This window comes from Aethalodelphis obliquidens, unplaced genomic scaffold, assembly GCF_003676395.1.
Source record: "Aethalodelphis obliquidens isolate GAN/ISIS:26980383/991018 unplaced genomic scaffold, ASM367639v1 scaffold9, whole genome shotgun sequence".
Classification (NCBI taxonomy): domain Eukaryota; kingdom Metazoa; phylum Chordata; class Mammalia; order Artiodactyla; family Delphinidae; genus Aethalodelphis; species Aethalodelphis obliquidens.
The window spans coordinates 2,506,894-2,527,420 of record NW_020837953.1 but is presented as its reverse complement, the minus strand read 5'-3'; the positions used below and the strand labels follow the sequence as shown (position 1 = coordinate 2,527,420).

General features: G+C 41.9%; 1 protein-coding gene and 1 long non-coding RNA gene across 14 annotated transcripts in view; one reads left to right on the top strand and one right to left on the bottom strand.

Annotated features, from left to right (window-relative positions):
• Window positions 1–20,527, top strand: part of FGGY (FGGY carbohydrate kinase domain containing) — a 455,489-nt gene that overhangs the window by 312,785 nt on the left and 122,177 nt on the right. For 12 of the 13 annotated variants that reach the window (XM_027108362.1, XM_027108360.1, XM_027108371.1 and 9 more), the window contains 2 exons: window positions 14,198–14,272; window positions 20,091–20,211. In XM_027108362.1, the coding sequence (XP_026964163.1) occupies window positions 14,198–14,272; window positions 20,091–20,211 (196 nt within the window). The remainder of the gene's footprint in view (window positions 1–14,197; window positions 14,273–20,090; window positions 20,212–20,527) is intronic. The other variant, XM_027108368.1, reaches the window with a different exon arrangement.
• On the bottom strand, window positions 13,987–20,171 carry LOC113621509 (uncharacterized). Its single transcript, XR_003433196.1, has 2 exons — window positions 20,048–20,171; window positions 13,987–14,270 (listed from the first exon to the last, which is right to left on the bottom strand). It is a non-coding gene; the product is annotated as an uncharacterized LOC113621509 (long non-coding RNA).

Here is a 20,527-nt window from a genome sequence, read left to right as displayed (position 1 = left end):
TTTTACAGTGTCTGGCATTACATTTAGGTCTTTAATACATTTTGAGTTTATTTTTGTGTATGGTGTTAGGGAGTGTTCTAATTTCATTCTTTTACGTGTAACTGTCCAGATTCCCCAGCACCACTTATTGAAGAGACTGTCTTCTCTCCATTGTATATTCTTGCCTTCTTTCTCATAGATTAATTGACCACAGGTGTGTGAGTTTATTTCTGGGCTTTCTATCCTGTTCCATTGATCTATATTTCTGTTTTTGTGCCAGTACCACACTGTTTTGGTGACTGTAGCTTTGTAGTATAGCCTGATTCCTCCAGCTCTGTTCTTCTTTCTCAAGATTATTTTGGCTATTCAGAGTCTTTTATGTTTCTATACACATTTAAAATTTTTTTGTTCTAGTTCTCTGAAAACTGCCATTGGTAATTTGATGGGGATTGCATTAAATATGTAGAGTGCCTTGGGTAGTATAGTCATTTGGACAATACTGATTCTTCCAGTCCAAGAACATGGTATATCTTTCTATCTGTTTATGTCATCTTTGATTCCTTTCATCAGCATCTTATAGTTTTCAGAGTACAGGTCTTTTGCCTCCTTAAGTAGGTTTATTCCTAAGTATTTTATTCTTTTTGATATGATGATAAATGGGATTGTTTCCTTAATTTCTCTTTCTGATGTTTCATTGTTGGTGTATAAAAATACAACAGATTTTTGTGTATATTAAGTTTGTATCCTGCAACTTTACCAAATTCACTGATGAGCTCTAAGTAGTTTTATCATAGCCTCTTTAGGATTTTCTATGTATAGTATCATGTCATCTTCAGACAGTGACTGTTTTACTTCTTTTTCAGTGTTGATTCCTTTTATTTCTTTTTCTTCTCTGATTGCCATTGTTAGGACTTCCAAAACTATGTTGAATAAAAGTGGCGAGAGTGCACATCCTTATCTTTTTCCTGATCTTAGAGGAAATGCTTTCAGCTTTTCACTGTTGAGTACGATGTTAGCTGTGAGTTTGTCATATATGGCCTTATTATGTTGAGGTAGGTTCCTTCTATGCCCATTTTCTGGAGAGTTTTTATCCTAAATTGGTATTGAATTTTGATGAAAGATTTTTTTGCATCTATTGAGATGCTCATATGGTTTTTATTCTTCATTTTGTTGATGTGGTGTATCGCACTGACTGATTTGTGGATATTGAAAAACTCCTTGCATCTCTGGGATAAATCCCACTTGATCATGGTGTATGGTCCTTTCAGTGTATTGTTGGATTTGGTTTGCTAGTATTTTGTTGAGGATTTTTGCATCTATGTTCAAATCTCTTTCCCTCAGTCCAATTTTGGATAACATCAAAATAATCACCCTGAATCTATTTATCATGTTACGCTTTTGCCAGAACCTACAATGTGACTACTTTTTCCAACATTCATTCACAAAATGTGTATTTGGTGCTTACTTTGTAGCAAGTACTGCTGAAGTATAATCCTTACATTCATGGAGCATATTTCAAGGGAGGGAGGTGCTTGATAAAATGTTAAGTTAAAAAAATACGTAACATCTAGAATGTCAAGAAAATCCCAGTAGGGCAAGAACCATATGTGATTTTTTCTTTGGGCTCCTGAAATATTTCTCTGAGCACATACTAAGTGCTTAATATGTACTTATTGATAATTGATAGTCAACATGGAGATAATAAGAGGTCATCTGTTGGCTTAGAAAAAATATACATGTGAACAATTTGCTAATTCTAAATGAATTAGATTGCTACTGACTCGTACTATCCCTATGATCAGTAGCTAAAACCAGTCATAATGTCCGGGTAAATGAAGATAAGAAGTTTCCATTTTATTATAATTATGAGTGCCTTTGTTCCTCGATGAATTAACTAATTATTTTAACAAATACAGGCCCTGTTATAGTTGGTGGGGGATATAAGTAACTGGACACAACTCCAGCTTTCAGGAGCATTAGTGTTTTGGTGGGGTCGGGGAAGAGAGGCAGGCAGAATATATAAACAAGCAATGGGGATACAGGGTCGAACTCCAGGTGCCACTCACTGCCCAGCGCTCCTTAGACGTGTGGTAGATGATAACCTAACATGGTCTCAGCACTCAGATAGGAGGCTTCAAATAGGAGGTGACATTGACACTGTGTGAAATAGGGAACGGGGTCTGGGACCAAGGGAATCATAGTATGTGCAGTGCTCTAGAGGGAGGAGAGCATGGCGTGTGAATGTTCACGATTTTTTTTATATCATTGTCTAACCAGTGATAGATTGCATTTAGCATTTTATCTAGGTAATTAAAAAAAGGCCTTCTCAGAGAATGACTGGCCACTCCCTGTTCTCCTTCTGCTTCAGCAGCATCACACTCTCCCAGTTCTTTTCTCTCCCCTCATTCTCTCACCCTTGTTAGACATTCATCCATTCAGAAAATGCTGATGGGTCACCTACTATGTGCAGGCCTATGCCAAGCTGAGGGAACACCAAGAAGAAAAGAAACTGTACCTGTTCCAAGTTCACATGAAAATGGGGGAAATAATATTGTACATGTGTGAGAGTGTGCATATGTGTGTATGTACATAATGTATGATCCCTGTAATGCAGACATCTATACAAGCCGAAGGAGGTGCTCAGTAAATATCTGATTTTGAATTATTTTTTTAGGTGGCATTTGGGCAGCAAACCCTGATGCAGCCTTTCTCTGCGTCACTTGAAAATACCTGTGAAGATAAAAAAAAAATAAAAAGCGTAAACTCATTCTGACTTTAACAATTAAGATGACTTTCAACTAGGAAAACTAGAATTGACAATCTCAGAGAGAATCTGGGAAGATCTTCCAGAATCTAAAAGACTAAATGTAACTTGTTTGATAATCATAATATCTGACATGAAAACAAAATAAACCACCAGCCTTGCAAAAGTTGGGACCTCTCCACTTTCCGGTCCCTAGCTTAAAAATGCAAGGTCCCTTTAAGCCTAAAAACAGAGCAGTCATCCCTCTCCTCTGCTGCTGATGGTTAAGGTTTTTTGTTCTGTTTTGTTTTGCTTTTTGGAAGCAGCCAGTGAGTTTAATTTCCCAGAACTCCTCCGCAACCCGGACCTTATCTTCCCTTTCACTTCAATCCATTAGAAAACTGCCAACCCAAGTAGACAACTGGGCTGGAAGTCTGATTTAGAATGAATGGTGATGCACTGCAGTTCTAAGGACCCTGAATCAAAGTCTGTTAAAGGGGCAGAGATAGGGAAACCCTGTGAATTTGAAGGAGGGGTGTAGTTTTGCATGTCTACCCTCTGTCCTAGGATTAGAAAGCAGGGCAGTGGTGATCCACCTCCGGGCAACAGAGGTACACAAAATAAAAACTGCTGAACTCTGGGAATTGGCAACTAGCTATAGATCTAAAGAGGCAAATCCAAGTTACAGTTAGCGGGGCTGAGAGTAAATTGTGTACTGTATGCTGGGAAACACTGAATATGTATAGCGCTCTTGTTAAAATGAATTTAAAAGGTAATAAAGTGAGTCCATTAGGAAAAACATGTTGCACACAAAGAAAAAGAAATATCATTTTGAACACTTAAGGGAAAGGCCTCTTAAAAATTACTTACTACTGAAACCAAAAGAAAATATTTTAAAACTCCTTTGCATATTCAATAGGATTTTTTTTTTAAAGCACATCTCTATGAAAGAGAGCAGAAACTTATTAGGAAAAAAAATGAGTTCAGATGGAAAGGCAATGGAATGAGGGGAGAAAAAGGAAATGATAAAGACAGCTAAAAATACAAAAGCAGAATTAAAACTTGCATTGAAGGTTTTAATGCAAAACACATAATTTTTCCTGAAGAAAATAAGATCAGAGCTGTCATAAGACATAGTATATATTTTAAATTTTTTAGAAAAAAATTTTGATGTAGGGGCTATGGCTTCTTTTCTTTTTAATTTCAACAGTGCTTAGGTCAAAGATAGGCACTGAATAATTGCCTATGGTTAAGCAGTTAGTTCAGTCTTCACTTGTCAAGTGAGGAATGAACAGTGATCTGTTCAAGGTCACAACACCGAGAAATAGCAGAGCTTAGATGAAAACAGGAATCCCGACTTTCAGGATGCACACTCATGAGCCTCCCTTAGCTCATACCTCTGGACTTCACGGAATGCACTGACTGTAAAACGTGAGTCCCCACAGTTCCATCATGCCTGGTTTCACACTGAACCACACTCCGCAGCCCGGTCCCTGCTCCCCTGTCTTGACCACCAGCCTTCTCACTCGTTCTCCCATTTTTCCCCTTACCCTGGTTCTTGGATTGAAGCTCTGACCCTGTCTCTTCTCAGTAATAGTTCTCTTTTTCTTTCCACCCTCACTGACTCAGATTTCAAAAGTAATCACCACTCCTGGTTTGACCTGGCTCTAAACCCTTCCGCTTTAGGTGCCTACCCTTATAAGTAGGAACAGGGCATACCCCAGGAATCCTTCCATTAGGCTCGATAGAATCATTTTCTTTTGTCTGGTAAGAGTTGGCTCCCTGCCATGTCCCTAGCTGTTTCATTTCTCCATTGGTGATGCATATGTTGACCTGCAGCACTGGGCTAAAAAGAGGTGGCGGTTATGGGGTGGGCAACTTAATAGTATGCTTAGACCAAGTAGCCGGCAATGTAAATATTTCTCCTTGCCACTTGATAAATGAGGCACGGAGAGGTAAGGGCTGTACGTATGATGTTTGAAAGAAGCAGAGGCTTGGGTAATAGCAATCAGTCACAAGACAGTTAACACCAGTGATTCTACGTTCTTTACAAACGAAACAAAACAATGCTTTTTAAAGAAATATGACGTGGTCACACATAAAGAGATGAAGCTAAATACCAGGAATGGTTGCATGTTTCAGAGAGTTCGTGTATGTGTGATTGTTCTTATTCTGAATGGTTGGTTAGATAACTTTTACTCTAGTGAATCAGTAAAGTGAGCCCAGGATTTGAAGCCAGACCTGTGTTGGCATCCTGGCTTGAAAATGTGCCAGTTGTGTGACCTCTGAGGTTGGCTCTGTGAGGTCTGTCTGCTCATCAGTAAGCAGGTGCGGCACAGGCTTCCTTGCAGGGTCGTTGTCCGAATCGAATGGAGAGACTGTCACACAGCAGACAGACAGCAACAGCAGCTGCTTTTGAATCTGTAGCTCCTGCTGAGTGACCCTTACTTGCACGTTTACAAGATGGCCTTTGAACCCCGGGCAGCCAATCATGAGCCGCCCACCTTAGTCCCAGGACCAGTGGGGCCTTCCAGTCACGGAGGTCACCAGCCATGAGCAATCCGCTAGAGAGGCTGAACAATCACTTGGTCCATCACAGGAACCAAGTTTCATACAGGTGTAGAGATTAGTCTTCTCTACTTAAGTATTTAAGTCTTTGGCCCTCAGTTTCCTCAGCAACACAGTAAGCAGCTCAACTCTGGTATACCTTACAAAACAGCTAGAGCTGGAGGAGTTGTGAAAGAGTCCTTGCCTCCTTGTATACATGACCAGTTTTTATTCTCAAATTAATATGACCTCTTTGTTATGGTGGTGTTTTTTGAAAAGTTCTGTTCCTGAAATGCCCACTCAAAGAAATAAATTACCTCAGAGATATATCAGGCCGTGAGAACACACCATATTCACCAATTGGTTGAAACGTGTTTTTCCTGCTTCACTTTGCAAGTACAACACTACCCAGAACGGAAAGTTATTTTCTGGTTCTTTGAAGAGCTGTGATTTCTAACATAAGGCCATATGCCGCTCAAACTGCTAGAGAGGTTGAGTGCTGTTCCAAGCGTTCTTCAAAGCAAGTACAAAGCAACGTGCATGTGGAAAACTGGGAGAGAGTCAGGAAAGAAGCGTTAAGAGATCTTAGCCAGTTCCCAGAGTGACTCCCAGCTAGAGACAGGCATCACTAAACAGAGTCAGACGCGGTGGAGTCAGCGACTCGGATGAGTATTTGCAAGAGCTCAGGAGAAGTCAGGGGCTGAATCCCTGTGGCTTCCTCCGGTGGGGAGATGGATGATGGAGCTGGAAGCTCATGGGCCAATTAAGCAGCCTTTGAGTGATATATTTTAAGCCTTGGAAACACATGGACTCTTTGATACGAGTTTGTTGATGTTTTTGTTATGATATAATGCTGTTTTACGTACCGTTTTTTACATATTGTTTTTCCCTATGAAAAATTGAATCCTATAATGAAGCTTAATATCCTCAGTATCGTTTAACTGGTTTTGGATAGTGTATTTTTTTATTGAAGCAACTAATTTACCAGCTGGTATTGTGCTTTGTAATACGTGCTGTTTTTTCAGGGACCGTGATGTACCAAACACCATGGTAGATGCTTTCCAAGCATCATCACCAACTTCCCTTCTAACCCTGCAAGACAGTGTAATTACTGCATTGAAAGGAATGGAGAATCTGAGGGTCAGAGAGTCTAAGTAATTTACTCAGAGGAGAAAAGAACAGAACTGGTAGTAGAACCCAGTCAGTTCAAACTGAGGTCACTGACATTCTCTGAGAGGAAAAAAATGAAAAACTAGATCTTTATATTTTTGGCATTCCTTCGGCTCTGTTTTCAATATGTCTGAAATATTTCTCCCTCATTTTAGTGATTTTTTTAAAAATGATTTTGCATTACAGAATCAGACTTTTCTTTCTTAGTGCTTTTTATCTTCATTTTATACACCAAACAACAAATAAAACTGGGGGTGACAGGGGTGGTGTGGACTGTGGACAGGAACCCTTCCCAAGGCAGTGTATAATGACAAAAGACTGAGGAGTGGGACTTCCATGGCAGTCCAGTGGTTAAGACTTCACCTTCCAGTGCAGGGGGTGTGGGTTCGATCCCTGGTCAGAGAGCTAAGATCCCACATGCCTCATGGCCAAAAAACCCAAAAAAAACAGAAGCAATATTGTAACAGATTCAATAAAGACTTTTATAAAATGGTCCACATCAAAAAAACTCTTTAAGGGCTTCCCTGGTGGCGCAGTGGTTGAGAGTCCGCCTGCCGATGCAGGGCACATGGGTTCGTGCCCCCGTCCAGGAAGGTGCCACATGCCGCGGAGCGGCTGGGCCTGTGAGCCATGGCCACCGGGCCTGCGCGTCCGGAGACCGTGCTCCGCAACGGGAGAGGCCACAACAGTGAGAGGCCCGCGTACCGCAAAAAGAAAAAAAAAAAAAAAAAAAAAAACTCTTTTAAAAGACTGAGGAGCGAATCAGGTGGAAATCTGCCAGGAAGACCCCAGGAGATAAACAATGAGAAAGAATTAAGGCAAGAGCACCAAGGATGGTATCCAAGTTGGTGTGTAAGTCCAAGACAGGGTTAGATGACAGCAAGTGTGGACCAGGACGGTTGACCAAAACAGCCTTGGTTACACTGGTGCAAACGTGTGTTAAAATGACTTAGATTTAGAGCATCAGAAGCAACGCAGACAAAAGCGTGAAGTGCCTGGTACATCTGGAAAACAGCAAATGGACCAGTGTTAAATGGTGTAGAGTTCACCAATAGAATAAAGTTGTGAGGGAGAATGTCAGTCCATCATGCAGTCATTGTATGTATATTAGTTGTCTGTTTCTGCTATAATAAAATACCACAAACTTAGAGGCTTAAATTTATTATCGCACCGTTCTGTAGGTCAGAAGCCCAAGCTGGCTCAACTGGTTTCTCTGCCCCTGCTTTCACAAGACCAGAACCAGGGGCTCTTATCTGGAGGCTCTGGGAATAATCTGCTATCAAACTTCCTCAAGTTGTTGGCCAAATTCAGCTCCGTGCAGTTGTAGGACAGAGGTGCCTGTTTCCTGGCTGTCAGCCAGGGATCCTCAGCTTCGAGAGGCCACCCACATTCCTTGGCTTACTGCCCCCTTCCTCCATCTTCAAAGCCAGCAGTGGTGGATCAGGTCCGTCCCATGCTTTGAATCTCTCTGATTTCCACTTCTACCTCATCTCTCCTGCTTTATTCTTCTGCCGTATCTCTTGACTGACTCTTTTGTCTTCCTCTTCTGCTTTTAAGAGTTTATGTGATTACATTGTGCCCAACTGGATAATCCAGGATAATCTCCCTATTTTAAGGTCAACTGGCTAGTAACTAGTTCCACCTGCAAAGTCCCTCTACAGCAATGCCCAGATTAGTGTTTGAGTAATCAGGGGATGGGGACCTTGGGGGAGGGGGAAACATCTTTGGAATTCTGCCTATGACATTGTATTAACACATTTATGTGCATTTCCCATTTCTGGGTGAGTTTTCGGCAATGTGTCCATTCCTGATACTGATACCTATAAATATTTTCAGGGAAATTTGTCCCCCTTTCTCTTCCAGGCTGCTGACTATCTCAGACCTGTTCTCCAGTCCCTGGCCTCTATCCAGAGGTTTTCCAGAAATCTCTCTGATCCTCCTCATTTCCTTGGTATCCGGTCATCAGGGCCTCCTGCATTATTGACTAAACAAACAGCATTTTTTTTGCCCCTTTGTGTTCTGAAAAACTTTCAATCAATTCCCTCGAGCCTTGGATACCCCCTCAAGCTCTGACGACCTAGAAAATCTCAGGACAGGGAATCCTGTTTTCTTGTCTTTTGTAATCTTTAGAAACCCCTTGAGATCTATTTCTAAGCCTTTTTTTTTTCCTTAGCAACATATATAACTACTTAAATTCTTTTAATAACTAAGAAGGGAAAAACTTAGCTAACTAAATTACTGATATATTTGTTTATAATCTCAACTACTCCAGGGCATATGGACATATAATTCACAATACCAAGGTTTAGGGCAATCATTTCTATAATTTATTGTGCGTTAGGACCTTGTTAAAAATGCAAAATTCTGGGCCCACACCAAAAGTTCAGTAAATCAGGAGATGGATCACAGGAAATCTGCCTTCAACTCAGATCCCGGGAAAGAGTTAAGAGATGTGCCTAAATTCGCACAGCTGCCAAGTGGCAGCAGGATTTAAGCTGAAGTCCAGGATGTAGATCATCTGTCTTTCCCGTTCACAGAGTAAATGGAAGTGTGTAGGTTGATAAGGACTAAGGCTTCTCCAAGGAGTCCTAGCAAGTGAGTCTCCCACTGTCCTATTCCTGGGTGCTCATCAAGGGCACACTGCTCCTCCACACTCCTAGACATCCAGACCTTTCTCCTATGATCCTGATGCTGACGGCCAGCGCACTTTCTACCCTACGTTCCCCACCCTGTACAACCACTGGTCTTCAGTCCCCATTGCTAATACCCTGACAGTACCCACAGCCTGTTGCAGGAGATCCTTTATTGCTGTATCCCAATTAATGCATGGGGTTGAGCCCCTCATTGCACTTCAAGAGAAAGGGAGTGAACATTTATTAAGAGAAAAGGAAGGAGAATGAACATTTATTAAGCACTGCAAGTGTCTAGCTCTTGTCGATTTGGTACGGCTTGCTGAAAAAGTAAGAGGCCGTGCAAACGGTAGCTCATTTTTTTAAATTAATTAATTATTTTTGGCTGTGTTGCGTCTTCGCTTCTGTGCGAGGGCTTTCTCTAGTTGTGGCATGCGGGGGCCACTCTTCATCGTGGTGCACGGGCCTCTCACTATCGCGGCCTCTCTTGTTGCGGAGCACAGGCTCCAGATGCGCAGGCTCAGTAGTTGTGGCTCACGGGTCTAGTTGCTCCGTGGCATGTGGGATCCTCCCAGACCAGGGCTCGAACCCGTGTCCCCTGCATTGTCAGGCAGGTTCTCAACCACTGTGCCACCAGGGAAGCCCAAACGATAACTCATTTAATCATGAAGCACCTTGAAGTATTATTATTCCTATTTTACAGATGAAAAAAAAAAAAAAATGAAGCTCAGAGTGGTTACAAAACTCACAGTGTCCTGCAAGCAGTTAGAGGGAATGTTGAGATGTAAAGCCATGTGTCTTACTCCAGAGCACATCGTCTTTCTGTTCACCTACACTTCTCTTCTAAGCTCAGAAATCCCAATAGTATTTACATAAACATTTTATAATCATTATCTAGGAGGTTGAAATTGTCCATTGCAGTTCACATCTCTTTGGCCACCATATGCCACTTTCACACACCTCTAAATATTAACTATGAGTGTTTTCTATTACAGTCCTCTTTTCACAATAGCCAAAATAAATAAAATGTGCTTACCATTGCAACTCTCCATGGGGCTTCCCCACACATTTCACTCTCTCGCCCAGGCATTCGAAAGAGACACGTGCACATCTATAAACAAATTCCTTCCACTTATGCTTCCTTCCCAGTTTTTCTTACTGATAGAGCCATTCAGCCTTCAGCCAAGGGTACAGGCTTCTCTGGCCTATCCCAACTTTCTCGCTGGTTACAAAGCTGCACCTCTCCCAGGACATCCCTGACATTCTCAGGGCACTGCCACCTGCATACCGTGACAGCTCCCTGAGGGTCCTCTGTAGCCTCCTGAGTGGTCCACATGGCAGGCACTCCTTAGAAAGTTCCTTCTTAAGCTGACTGCCATTTGATTTTTGTCAGGGTGGGGCTGGGATTCCTGATACTTGAGAGAGAATCAAATGATGATCTGCCCTTCTAGTGTCTCCATTTGCAAATCAGGTAAGATGTCAAGGAAATAGGGGTCCTGGACCATAGTAATTTCACAGTTTAGAGAGGTGTCTTTCACTGAGTCACATTTCAACTCCATGGCCCTGGTGTTAGTGATGAGGGAATGTTGGAAAGAGCTATGGGAGAACCATGTTTGCTTATTTATTCCCTTTGGATACTGAATACCTTCCATATGGTGGTCCATGTAATAAATTCCTTCTAGAAATTCTTCCCAGGAATAAGTTTGTCTCTCTTGAAGCATAGGTATGTTTCATTTGTCATAAAAGAAAGGCTACGTCATCCATTATATGTCCCTCTTTTGCCATAGCTACTAGTAAGCAAGCTCAGGAGTTAAATTTAGTGCTCATTTACACTGATGATCTCATTCTCAATTTCTGAAGATAAGAAGCTATCTTCTCTTTCCTTCCTATGATTTTGAATCTCTGAAGGCACTAGAAATTTAGAGAAGGGCCCTTGACATCTTTTTGCTTGAATATCAGTACTTTGGGGAAGTTCTCATGAATATTTGCTGGGATTAAGGAAGCAAAATCTAGTGATATTTTACTCCTCCTCTCTTACGGGTTCTTACTAATTGAGAAGAATATCAGAGCCAGTTATTGTCAATACAGAGCCCTGGGGTTCCTAATAACTTAATAGGAGAATGACTCTTTTTTTTTTTTTTACATCTTTATTGGAGTATAATTGCTTTACAGTGGTGTGTTAGTTTCTGCTTTATAACAAAGTGAATCGGTTATACATATACATATGTTCCCATATCTCTTCCCTCTTGCGTCTCCCTCCCTCCCACCCTCCCTATCCCACCCCTCCAGGCGGTCGGTCACAAAGCACCGAGCTGATCTCCCTGTGCTATGCGGCTGCTTCCCACTAGCTATCTACCTTACGTTTGGTAGTGTATATATGTCCATGCCACTCTCTCACTTTGTCACAGCTTACCCTTCCCCCTCCCCATATCCTCAAGTCCATAGGAGAATGACTCTTATATAAAAAGTCAAATTCCTCCCCTACCCGCATCACAGTTTATCCACCTCTGGCACTCGGGACCCTCCTGTAGATGGATGTGTGTCTGCCAGGCAGACACACACCCAACCACGTGGAGGGTCATGGCTTGATTCGCATCTCATTGATGACCAGCGATAGGAGGCCAGAGGCAGCCTACCTTCTGGGCTGGCTCTGGAGGAGAGCTCTAAACTGTGGCCCAATCAACTTTCCCAACAGACCATCAACAGAGATGCTGTTGAGGCCAAGCCAGTTTTGGAGATGAGTTAAAGAGAGACCATTTATGACTAGTGATCTTTACCCAGGACCAATGCTCGCCCTGGGGCTGGTTGCTCACGCAGGGTGTTCAGCTGAGGGGGGCATAGGGCAGGGCTGACATCCTGTCCACTCTGCTCCTTTTTAAAATTCACTCTTCCAGATGGGATGCCTTTTGCATTTAGTCCATCTGGAGGGAGCACCTTTTTCTAATTCACACGAAGACTCCATATGAGCTACAGGGTGACTACTTTTACTCCAATCTCGTACAAGCCACTCCTCTGATGAGGAAGGGTAAGTGTGGAGTTTGGGGAAAGGGGTAGAGCATGCAGTAAGCAACTAGAAGTGATGGTCCAGTGTTTTTCTCTCTTGGGGCATGGAGGAAATATACTCCTCCACCTCTGTGAATATATGAGGGGCTGAGGTAGTAAATACTGTCCTCTCATAATTGTATAATATGACAGAGAAGGATAGGATGTTAGGAGAGAGAATGGTGTGCAGAAGGAAAAAGGAGCATTGAAGTGTCACTTACACATTCAGCAAATATTAACTTAGCGCCACTATGTGCCAGGCGCAGTGGCAAGCATGGGAGATCTGTGGTGAGTAACACAGTCTGTTGGGACACCTAGGTTTGGGCTTCACGAACCTCTGGACTCTCTCTTAAGCAAATTATTTTCTCCTCTGTGAAATGAACTTCTGTGATATCTGTGTTGCTCGTGTTCTCCTAGTTCTAACATTCTTATTGTTCATTTAGGTCTCTAGGGACCTTTCTGAGAGATGTTCCTTCACAGAGTTATTGGCTGGGGAACATGCATCTTTAGAGCTCCTTCCTGATTTCTCATTCAAACCTCTCATGCTCCTGTGTGTTCAGATCAAAGCCGTTATTCTCACTGACTGACCCCATGATCTTCCAAAAAAAAAAAAAACCTATCAGCAGGTAGCACTACTGAATTTAGGAATACCCCCTTCCGCCAACTTAGATGAGTAATCAGAACAGCTGGAACACAAGTTGCTAAGTGAGGACAGGAGAGACTAGACACTGGCGAAGAAAGCAGGGCTGACCCCGGGCAGAATCACTCATAGAAGACAGGGAAGGTGCTTCTGCTTCAGAATGAGGGCAACGGAGGGAGAATTTTTCACATGATCAATTTGCATTTGAGAATAAGCACTAGCTCCCTTGTAGAGAGGAACAAGCACCATTAGAAACAGGAAGGTTTGATCAGGAGCTATTTTAGCAATCGGGAAGGATACGATGGAGGCCTGGATTAAGGAGGTGAGTGACAGTGAGGACAAAGAGAGGGGATGGCTTCAAAAAAGATTCTGGAGCTCAAATGTATAGGACTTGGAGACTGATTAGATCCTGGAAGGGAGAGAAAAGTCAGGGGAAAGTGTTCCCAGGTTTCTGGTTTGGGCAGTGGAGTGGTATCTGTGCCCTGTAACAGGCCAAGGCTGACCCCTTAATCCCCGCTGGGGGTGGAATCTGGAGAGAATAATAAATGGGGCTGGAGCAATGAAGGACAGGGACCTTGGTAGACCACTAGGCCATGTCACCTCCTCATTGAACTCAGGACCATATACACTGTAGGGCCTGAGAAAAAGTATGTTACGTGAATTAATTTTGTAATGAAAATCTCAAGTGAACTCTGGCATTGATGCCCACCAACTTCAGACTAGGCTTGAAGAAACCAGCAGCCTTCACCCTCTAGAAATGTCCCAAGCGGACACCATCATGCATGGGAGACATGAAAGTGAGACTGTGAACAAGTCTTGAAACCACCCAAATCCAACATCCTGGAATCAGGATGTTCAGTTCTGGAATCTCTCAGAAATTGACATACTCCATATAAGCATGTGGTTCCGATTGACTCTAATGGGATTCCCTGGTAAACCACAGATTCTAAATTATCCCCTAGTAGGTATCACATTTATAGTAGACACGTTATTTTACTCTGAATACCCCCTGGATGCTGGTCCACTGAATTCTGACAGTAGCAGAACTAGGAATAATCACCTTTTACTAGAGTGCCACTGCTACGTGTTCATCTCTATAAGCCAAAAAGAATAGGTGTTTGTAATAAAAGAATGTTTTTAAAGAAGAAACATATTTAATTCCATGCTAAGAAATATCAAACACAATCTCCTAAAAAAAAAAATCTCCTTATAGTATTTGTTTTATTTTTCTTTAATCCAAGGCAAGGCATTTTCTTTGGGGGAAGAAGGGATACTTTTTCCCAGGTCTGGAGATTAAACAATTCAGTAGTCACTTCACGTTCAGCTTACAAAAAGGGGATTTGCATATGAACTTGTTTCGGCAAGAAAACACATCTGAACGTGTTTCATGGGAACTATCTCTAACCATGGCGCCATCTCCTTCTTTTCTTTTCTTCATCCCTACAGGTCACCGGATTGAAACTATCTCAGGACCTCGATGATCTTGCCATTCTCTACCTGGCCACAGTTCAAGCCATTGCTGTAAGACAATTTAATGCCATTTTTAAAGAGACTTAAATCTGTTAACAAACTTTAGACCACATACTCCCCAAGATACATCATATGCTTTTGTGACAAAGATTCTAGGGAGCTTGCCAAAAATAGATGCTTGTCTGTGCAGAAGGAAATTCTAAAGGTCTTTACCTGCTTTACTAGTAGCCTCACATAGCTGAAAGCTAAAAGGGGTTAAAAGCTTTGAACATCATGCTTACCGTCTATCTAATTTGTCTTCTAAGTTCATTAAATAGAAGCAAGGAAGTAGATGCCATGTATGCTTGCATTAAGGAGAGCTGGCATTAAGACGGTCCAAATTTATAAAACACGTGGTATTGTTCACTTTGCAAAAGGATCCAGTCTGGGGTTCCTTTAAATAGTAAGCTTTCTTGGAGCATAAAAATGTTTATTTTTATAATTAGCTGCTCAAATGAGAGGTTTGGTTGGTTAGGGAAGGAGAAAGGGGGGAATTTAAAGTGTTAGAAGCTTCTAAACTGAAGATCAATCAAAAATGAAAACAAACTCCTAGAAGCCCAAACATCATTGTCCAAGGACTCTTATTCTCTAGAGGTGATCCATGAGTGAGCTACAGAAGGGTTCTAAACCCTGAAATCACACACGAAAGTTTGCACGTGTGTGCGTGTTAGAAATTGCATTTGAAGGGAGTGGGTCATGCCTTTCAGGATCTCAGAGCTGGTAGGAACCCCAAGATAACAGTTAATCCAGTGAGGCTTAGCTGATCTGGAAAGAGAATTGGGGACCAATAGAAAGGAAAAAATCAGTTCACTGAATTCAGAGTCAAAATTTATTTTTCAGAAATATACCTATTTAAACAAAGTACTTTTGTTTATTCATGCTATATGGACATATTTATATGCTATTCTGTCTCTTTCTCCACATACCACTTTCATATCCTCATTGCTTCAAATAATAGAATTACATGCATTTTTTTCTGTATATCCATGTCATCAACAAAATCGCTTTTCTTATGTTTAGATTTATCCAGGTACCAAGTACACACAATAAGAGAGCAGAACTGGCCAACTCAATTAGATTAAACAGTCCTTCTTAGCTTATAGACCAGTTTGACTGTACCTTCCTGAAACAACTATCTTATTAACAGCCTGTCCAGTTCAGTAATATCAGTCAGCCTGCTTTATTTATGGTAACTTGGTCAAAGAAAGACAATTCTGACATCTATCAAAATGGCGGGAGTTGACTACCATGAAAAAATGAAAATGGAGAACAAAAATACGCATCAGTAATAAAGACAGTTATTTAGCAATCCTGCTTTACAGTAAAGATAATAATAATATTGATAAATAATATAGTTTGGGGATATTATGTACCAGGAACTATGCCAAATATTTTACATACGTTATCTGACTTTACCTTATGAGGGAAGTATCATAATCCCCCTTCCGAAGATTAGAATCTAAACCTCAATGAGGTTAATTAACTTGATCGGTTTCATACAGCTAGTAAGTGGCAGAGCTGGGATTTGAACCCACAGCTTTCTAAAATAAAACTAGGTACACGATGAATTGAGGAGCTTTTTTTGTTTTTGTTTTGTTTTGAATTTTTGAATTTTATTTATTTTTATATAGCAAGTTCTTATTAGTTAATCTATTTTATACATATTAGTGTATCTATGTCAATCCCAATCTCCCAATAATTGAGGAGCTTTTATATTCTGATCTTAATATCACTGTGTGAAAAGTCTTACAGTGGAATGAGCCACTTGCATTAAAATAAATAATCCTGGGAAATCAGAGCTGTGTGAGGCTCTTCCTTCTGAGTCCATGCTAAGAGGGGGACATGAAGAATGAGAGCACACAGATGAGCCAAGGGGCACCATTCTGTGATGACAACCACTGGTCCCTCTCACTGACACCCACTCTCTGTGCCAGGCACCAAACAGGGTACTACACCCACCTGTGAGTAACCCAGTCAGTAGGTGGGATTGTCCTCATTTTACAGACAGAGGGAACACTGCTTGCCAGGGTCAAACAGCTAGTGTATGGTCGAGTCAGAATCGGAACCTCTGTCTACTCCTAGGCTTTTGCTCTTTCCACGTTACCATGCTGCAATTTTCTTTGATCGCTTTGTAAAAGCTACATGATTGAAATAAGCCTTCAGGCATTCCTGAGAACAGTTTTGATTTGACACATCTTAGACAACATCATTAATTTGGCCAGGATTGTCTCACAGAGGTCCCCTTACTGGTAAGAAGTCCAAGGATGTATAAATTAGGTTAAACCTAATGCAGGCTGAGGGCTGGGGAGGGCTGGGATGGGAGAAAGCCAACTGCATTTTCCCAAATACTACACACTTGGAAAATCAATTTTGTATGTAATGGGCCGTACATATATTAAAAGCTATCATATTTATTCTGTCCATTGTTTTAATGACCTTTATAATACCATGAAGAGAAGGCAATTTAAGACAGATTTTTCGATAAGGCTATGTTGTATAGTCAATTGAGCTGTGAGGAGTTCAGTCTGTTTTGCAAAAGTATCTGGGCATTCTGATCTTTTAGTGCCTTTGTGCATTTTAATGTGCATTTTAATGAAGCATTCTGATAACAGATATTTTCCCATGATGTTCACCTTGAAAAAAAAAATGCGTTCATTGACTCTGAATATAGCCTTTACACCTATTTGTTGTGAAGTTAAAGTTAAGCAAATTCTTCTCTGTAGTAATATCTACGGTTGATATTTTGTAAGAATGGGATGAAATTAGAGATATTGTAATGAAGTTAACTTGGGACTATGCAAAACCCTCCATGAAGTGAAATTCTCTCTTGACCAAGCTTAATTGAAGGAACTGTCAAACACCCAGTTTATTCATAGCCTGTTCATCTATAGCTTTCTTTGCAGAATAGACCCTTAAAAAGTACTATTTGCATTTGAAGTCTCTCCATTTGCATTTGGTTCTGTACATTCCCAGTGGAATAGCCTAATTTTAATTTAAATTTCTCTGTGAAAACATTTTTTCCAGAAAGGTGAGCACAAAATCATTTTAGCACAAAGCCCTTTGGTGGGGCATTTAAGGAGGGTGGAGTGTTTCACACAGTGGCGTCTGGGACACCGAAAGGGAAGGCCCTGTAACTAACCGGGCAGCCTGAGTGGGAAATTCCTGCTGACAATGCCACATGGGAGAGAGACAGGCTGTCACAGCCCCTCTGGAGCGAGTGCCTCTTGTTTGGATTGCTTCTTGCCTTTTCCCAGGGAATGTGCTTTGTGTTACTCTCCTCTCAGGCCTGCTAATCACATGAGCCCTCAGGTCTCTGATTTTAGAAACATCAGAAATATCAATTTTGCATGGCATTTCCACGCATATTGGGAGGCAGCTTCCCCTCCCCTAAGGCAGATTGCATGGCTTTAGGCAAACTATAGAAATCCTAAATGGGGATAATAATATGCAGTTTTTGAGTGTTTCATGAAATTAGAGGTGATATTAAGGAGCATAGCAGAATGCCTAGCATAGAGCTAACAACCAGATTAGCTCTCATTTCTAAACACCCTCCCTGTACTGGACACTCCTATGAGCTTCAGATACACTGTCTACAGCAGCAAACTTGTAAGATAGATGTTACTGTATTTCAGCAAGTCTAAGACCACATTTTAAATTTTTGTTGCATGTTAGCATTTCAGACAATCCATGGAGTTATCAAATGAAAAATATGGTGTTATTCTTCCCATTTTTAAAATGAGAATTGAGTCATGGAAAGGTTAGGTATGGATTTGATTCAAGAAATAGGTGAAATGCCTGAATGCCATCCCAGCTTTTTTTAAATTCAAAAGCCACGCTCTTATCTCCTGCAGATTCATGCCCCTGGAGTACACTAGGGTTACCTGGAATCCACCGACACCAAATGATCCATGGTAGATGTAAGGGCATTTGTAGAACGCCTGAAATTAGTTATAATATTATTTTATATATGACTCTTTTCTGGGGAGGTCAGTAGGTTTTATCATATTCTCAAGAGGGTTCATGACCCCCCAAAAGCGTAAGAAAGAACATCTGGGGGTAATCAGCCATGTTCAATAAGCAGGGTCTGGCCGCATAGGGTACAACATGTTTTAATTTTTTTAACACACTACATCTGTGGAGGATCTTTGCAGGCCCAAGTTTTACCTAATCCATATTCTTACCAGATTCACTAATAACTTCAACAAACCTGAAGTCTATGGGCTGGAAATCTTGGTTCTGGACTGCCCCCATCCCTCATCATTTACTACACAGCAATCAGGATTTCACACACCCCTGGTCCCCAGATCACCCTCTAGCGCTGCCTCTCCCAGAGGCACCCCCTGGCCCCAGGGAGACAGCTCTCCGGAGAGTCCTGTGAAAGAAGCTTCTACATCCCGCCCCCCCGCCGCCCCGCGGGGGTCAGGGGAGCATCCTGATAACTTCCCAAACCCTCTTCCTTTACTTTGGTTAAGCCTCTGGTGCTGCATGCCCTCAAGCTGAACTGTCTTCTCCTCCTCTGTGCACCTGAACACCGTCTTCCCAGCACCGCTGTCACACCTTCAGCGAATCTGTGATACTCTTCTGTCCAGCCCGAACCCCGCCTTCTTGGTGGTGGCAACATCTCTGGCCTCCCAGATCCTTGACCTCCGTATTCTCTCTTGACCTCCTCCTCCCCCTTGACCTTCTCCTCCATCCGCTTCAGCCCCTCACTCCCATGTGCACACCTGGGACTTGGTCATCCCCCAAAGTTGCTTACTCCCTGAATATCTCAAGGGCTATCTTGCCACCAAAAAACCCTCTCCCTCATTTCTCCCCAGAGCCACTTTCTCAATCATCGCCATGCGGCTGCCTCCTGAGGTCATATCACAGTTCATCTTTTTTGTTTTTAATCCTTCTCTCAAAAAAAAAAAAAAAAAATGATGATTTTTGGACTTCCAGTTTTCGAACTTCCTAGGAAATTATGATTTTTTAGATACTCGAATACCCTAGCCAAAAGTAATGACTTATACATTAAGATTCACCTCGATGACCCTGTGGTAGCAGTCTCTTGTCAAGCATCAGTCATTTTTACTTTAGTGAACTGAGCAAGACAAGAACGATAGATAACACATTTTCAGAAGAAAGGAAGACACAAGGGCTGAAATGAAAATATGGTGAAGCCGTAGCATATGGCATGTGGTTTCTGCATCATCCGAGATCACTAAGGACTGACTGGGAATGGATTCTGGCACTGGAAGCCTCCTTATTAGAACCACTACCTGGTTTCAGGTGGTAACAAAGGTTCTTTTGCCAGCCTGAAGTCTTGTGTCCTACCTTCTTTGTGCAATTCAAGCCCTCTTTCCATGTTTCTGCTGCTGAGTTTGTTGGTGCCATTTCCAAGGAACAAACTTCTTTAGTTCCTCTTTAGGGAAGGGAAACTGACTCAGAGATCTCCAACTGTTATCATTGGAGTAGAGCTGCCAATGACTCCATTCCCCGTACCTCATGGAGGACCTGGGCCATAATGGACACTCATCAAATATGTATTTGAACGAACTGTGTTAATATGCACCGTGTTAACATTGTCAACATTGTATAACTACTGATAGAAGCAAATGGTGCAATGATTCAGAAGATTTTGGAGTCAGGCAGGCCCAGGTTGGAATTCCCGCTCTGCAACTTAATATAATGGTGTGATCACGGGCAATGTAATCTTGAGTCCTGACTTTCTGAGGTAGTGTATCTAGAGCTCCTAGTGCGGCATCTAGTACTGGGAAAACACTTAGTAAATGCTCCCGATCAATTTACCTTTGCTACCGTACTGATGCCTTCTTCTGTTCTTCCCTTTAAGTTCGGGACGCGCCTCATTATAGAGGCCATGGAGTCAGCAGGGCACTCGATCAGCACCCTTTTCCTCTGTGGGGGCCTCGGCAAGAACCCCCTTTTTGTGCAAATGCATGCGGACATTACCGGTAAGTCTAAGAAGAAGGAGAGAAAGTCATTGTAGGCTTGGCAGCAAATGGGCGTGGCCAAGATCTAGACAGGGTAGAGAATAGGAAGATATAAGTAGTGTGCCAAATTATTTTGAGTATTTATGTTAAAATGTATTTTTTTTCTTAAGACAGCTATGGTTGTCACAGTGGGGAAAGTGTCTTCTATGTGTAGCTAACTATCGGGTCATGGTAAGAAATGAGACACGAGAGGTCAGCAAGGACTAGATCTTAATTCAAGTATTTACTCAACAGTCTTGAGTACCTCTTCTGATCCCCCCCACTGCGGGCCGTATTG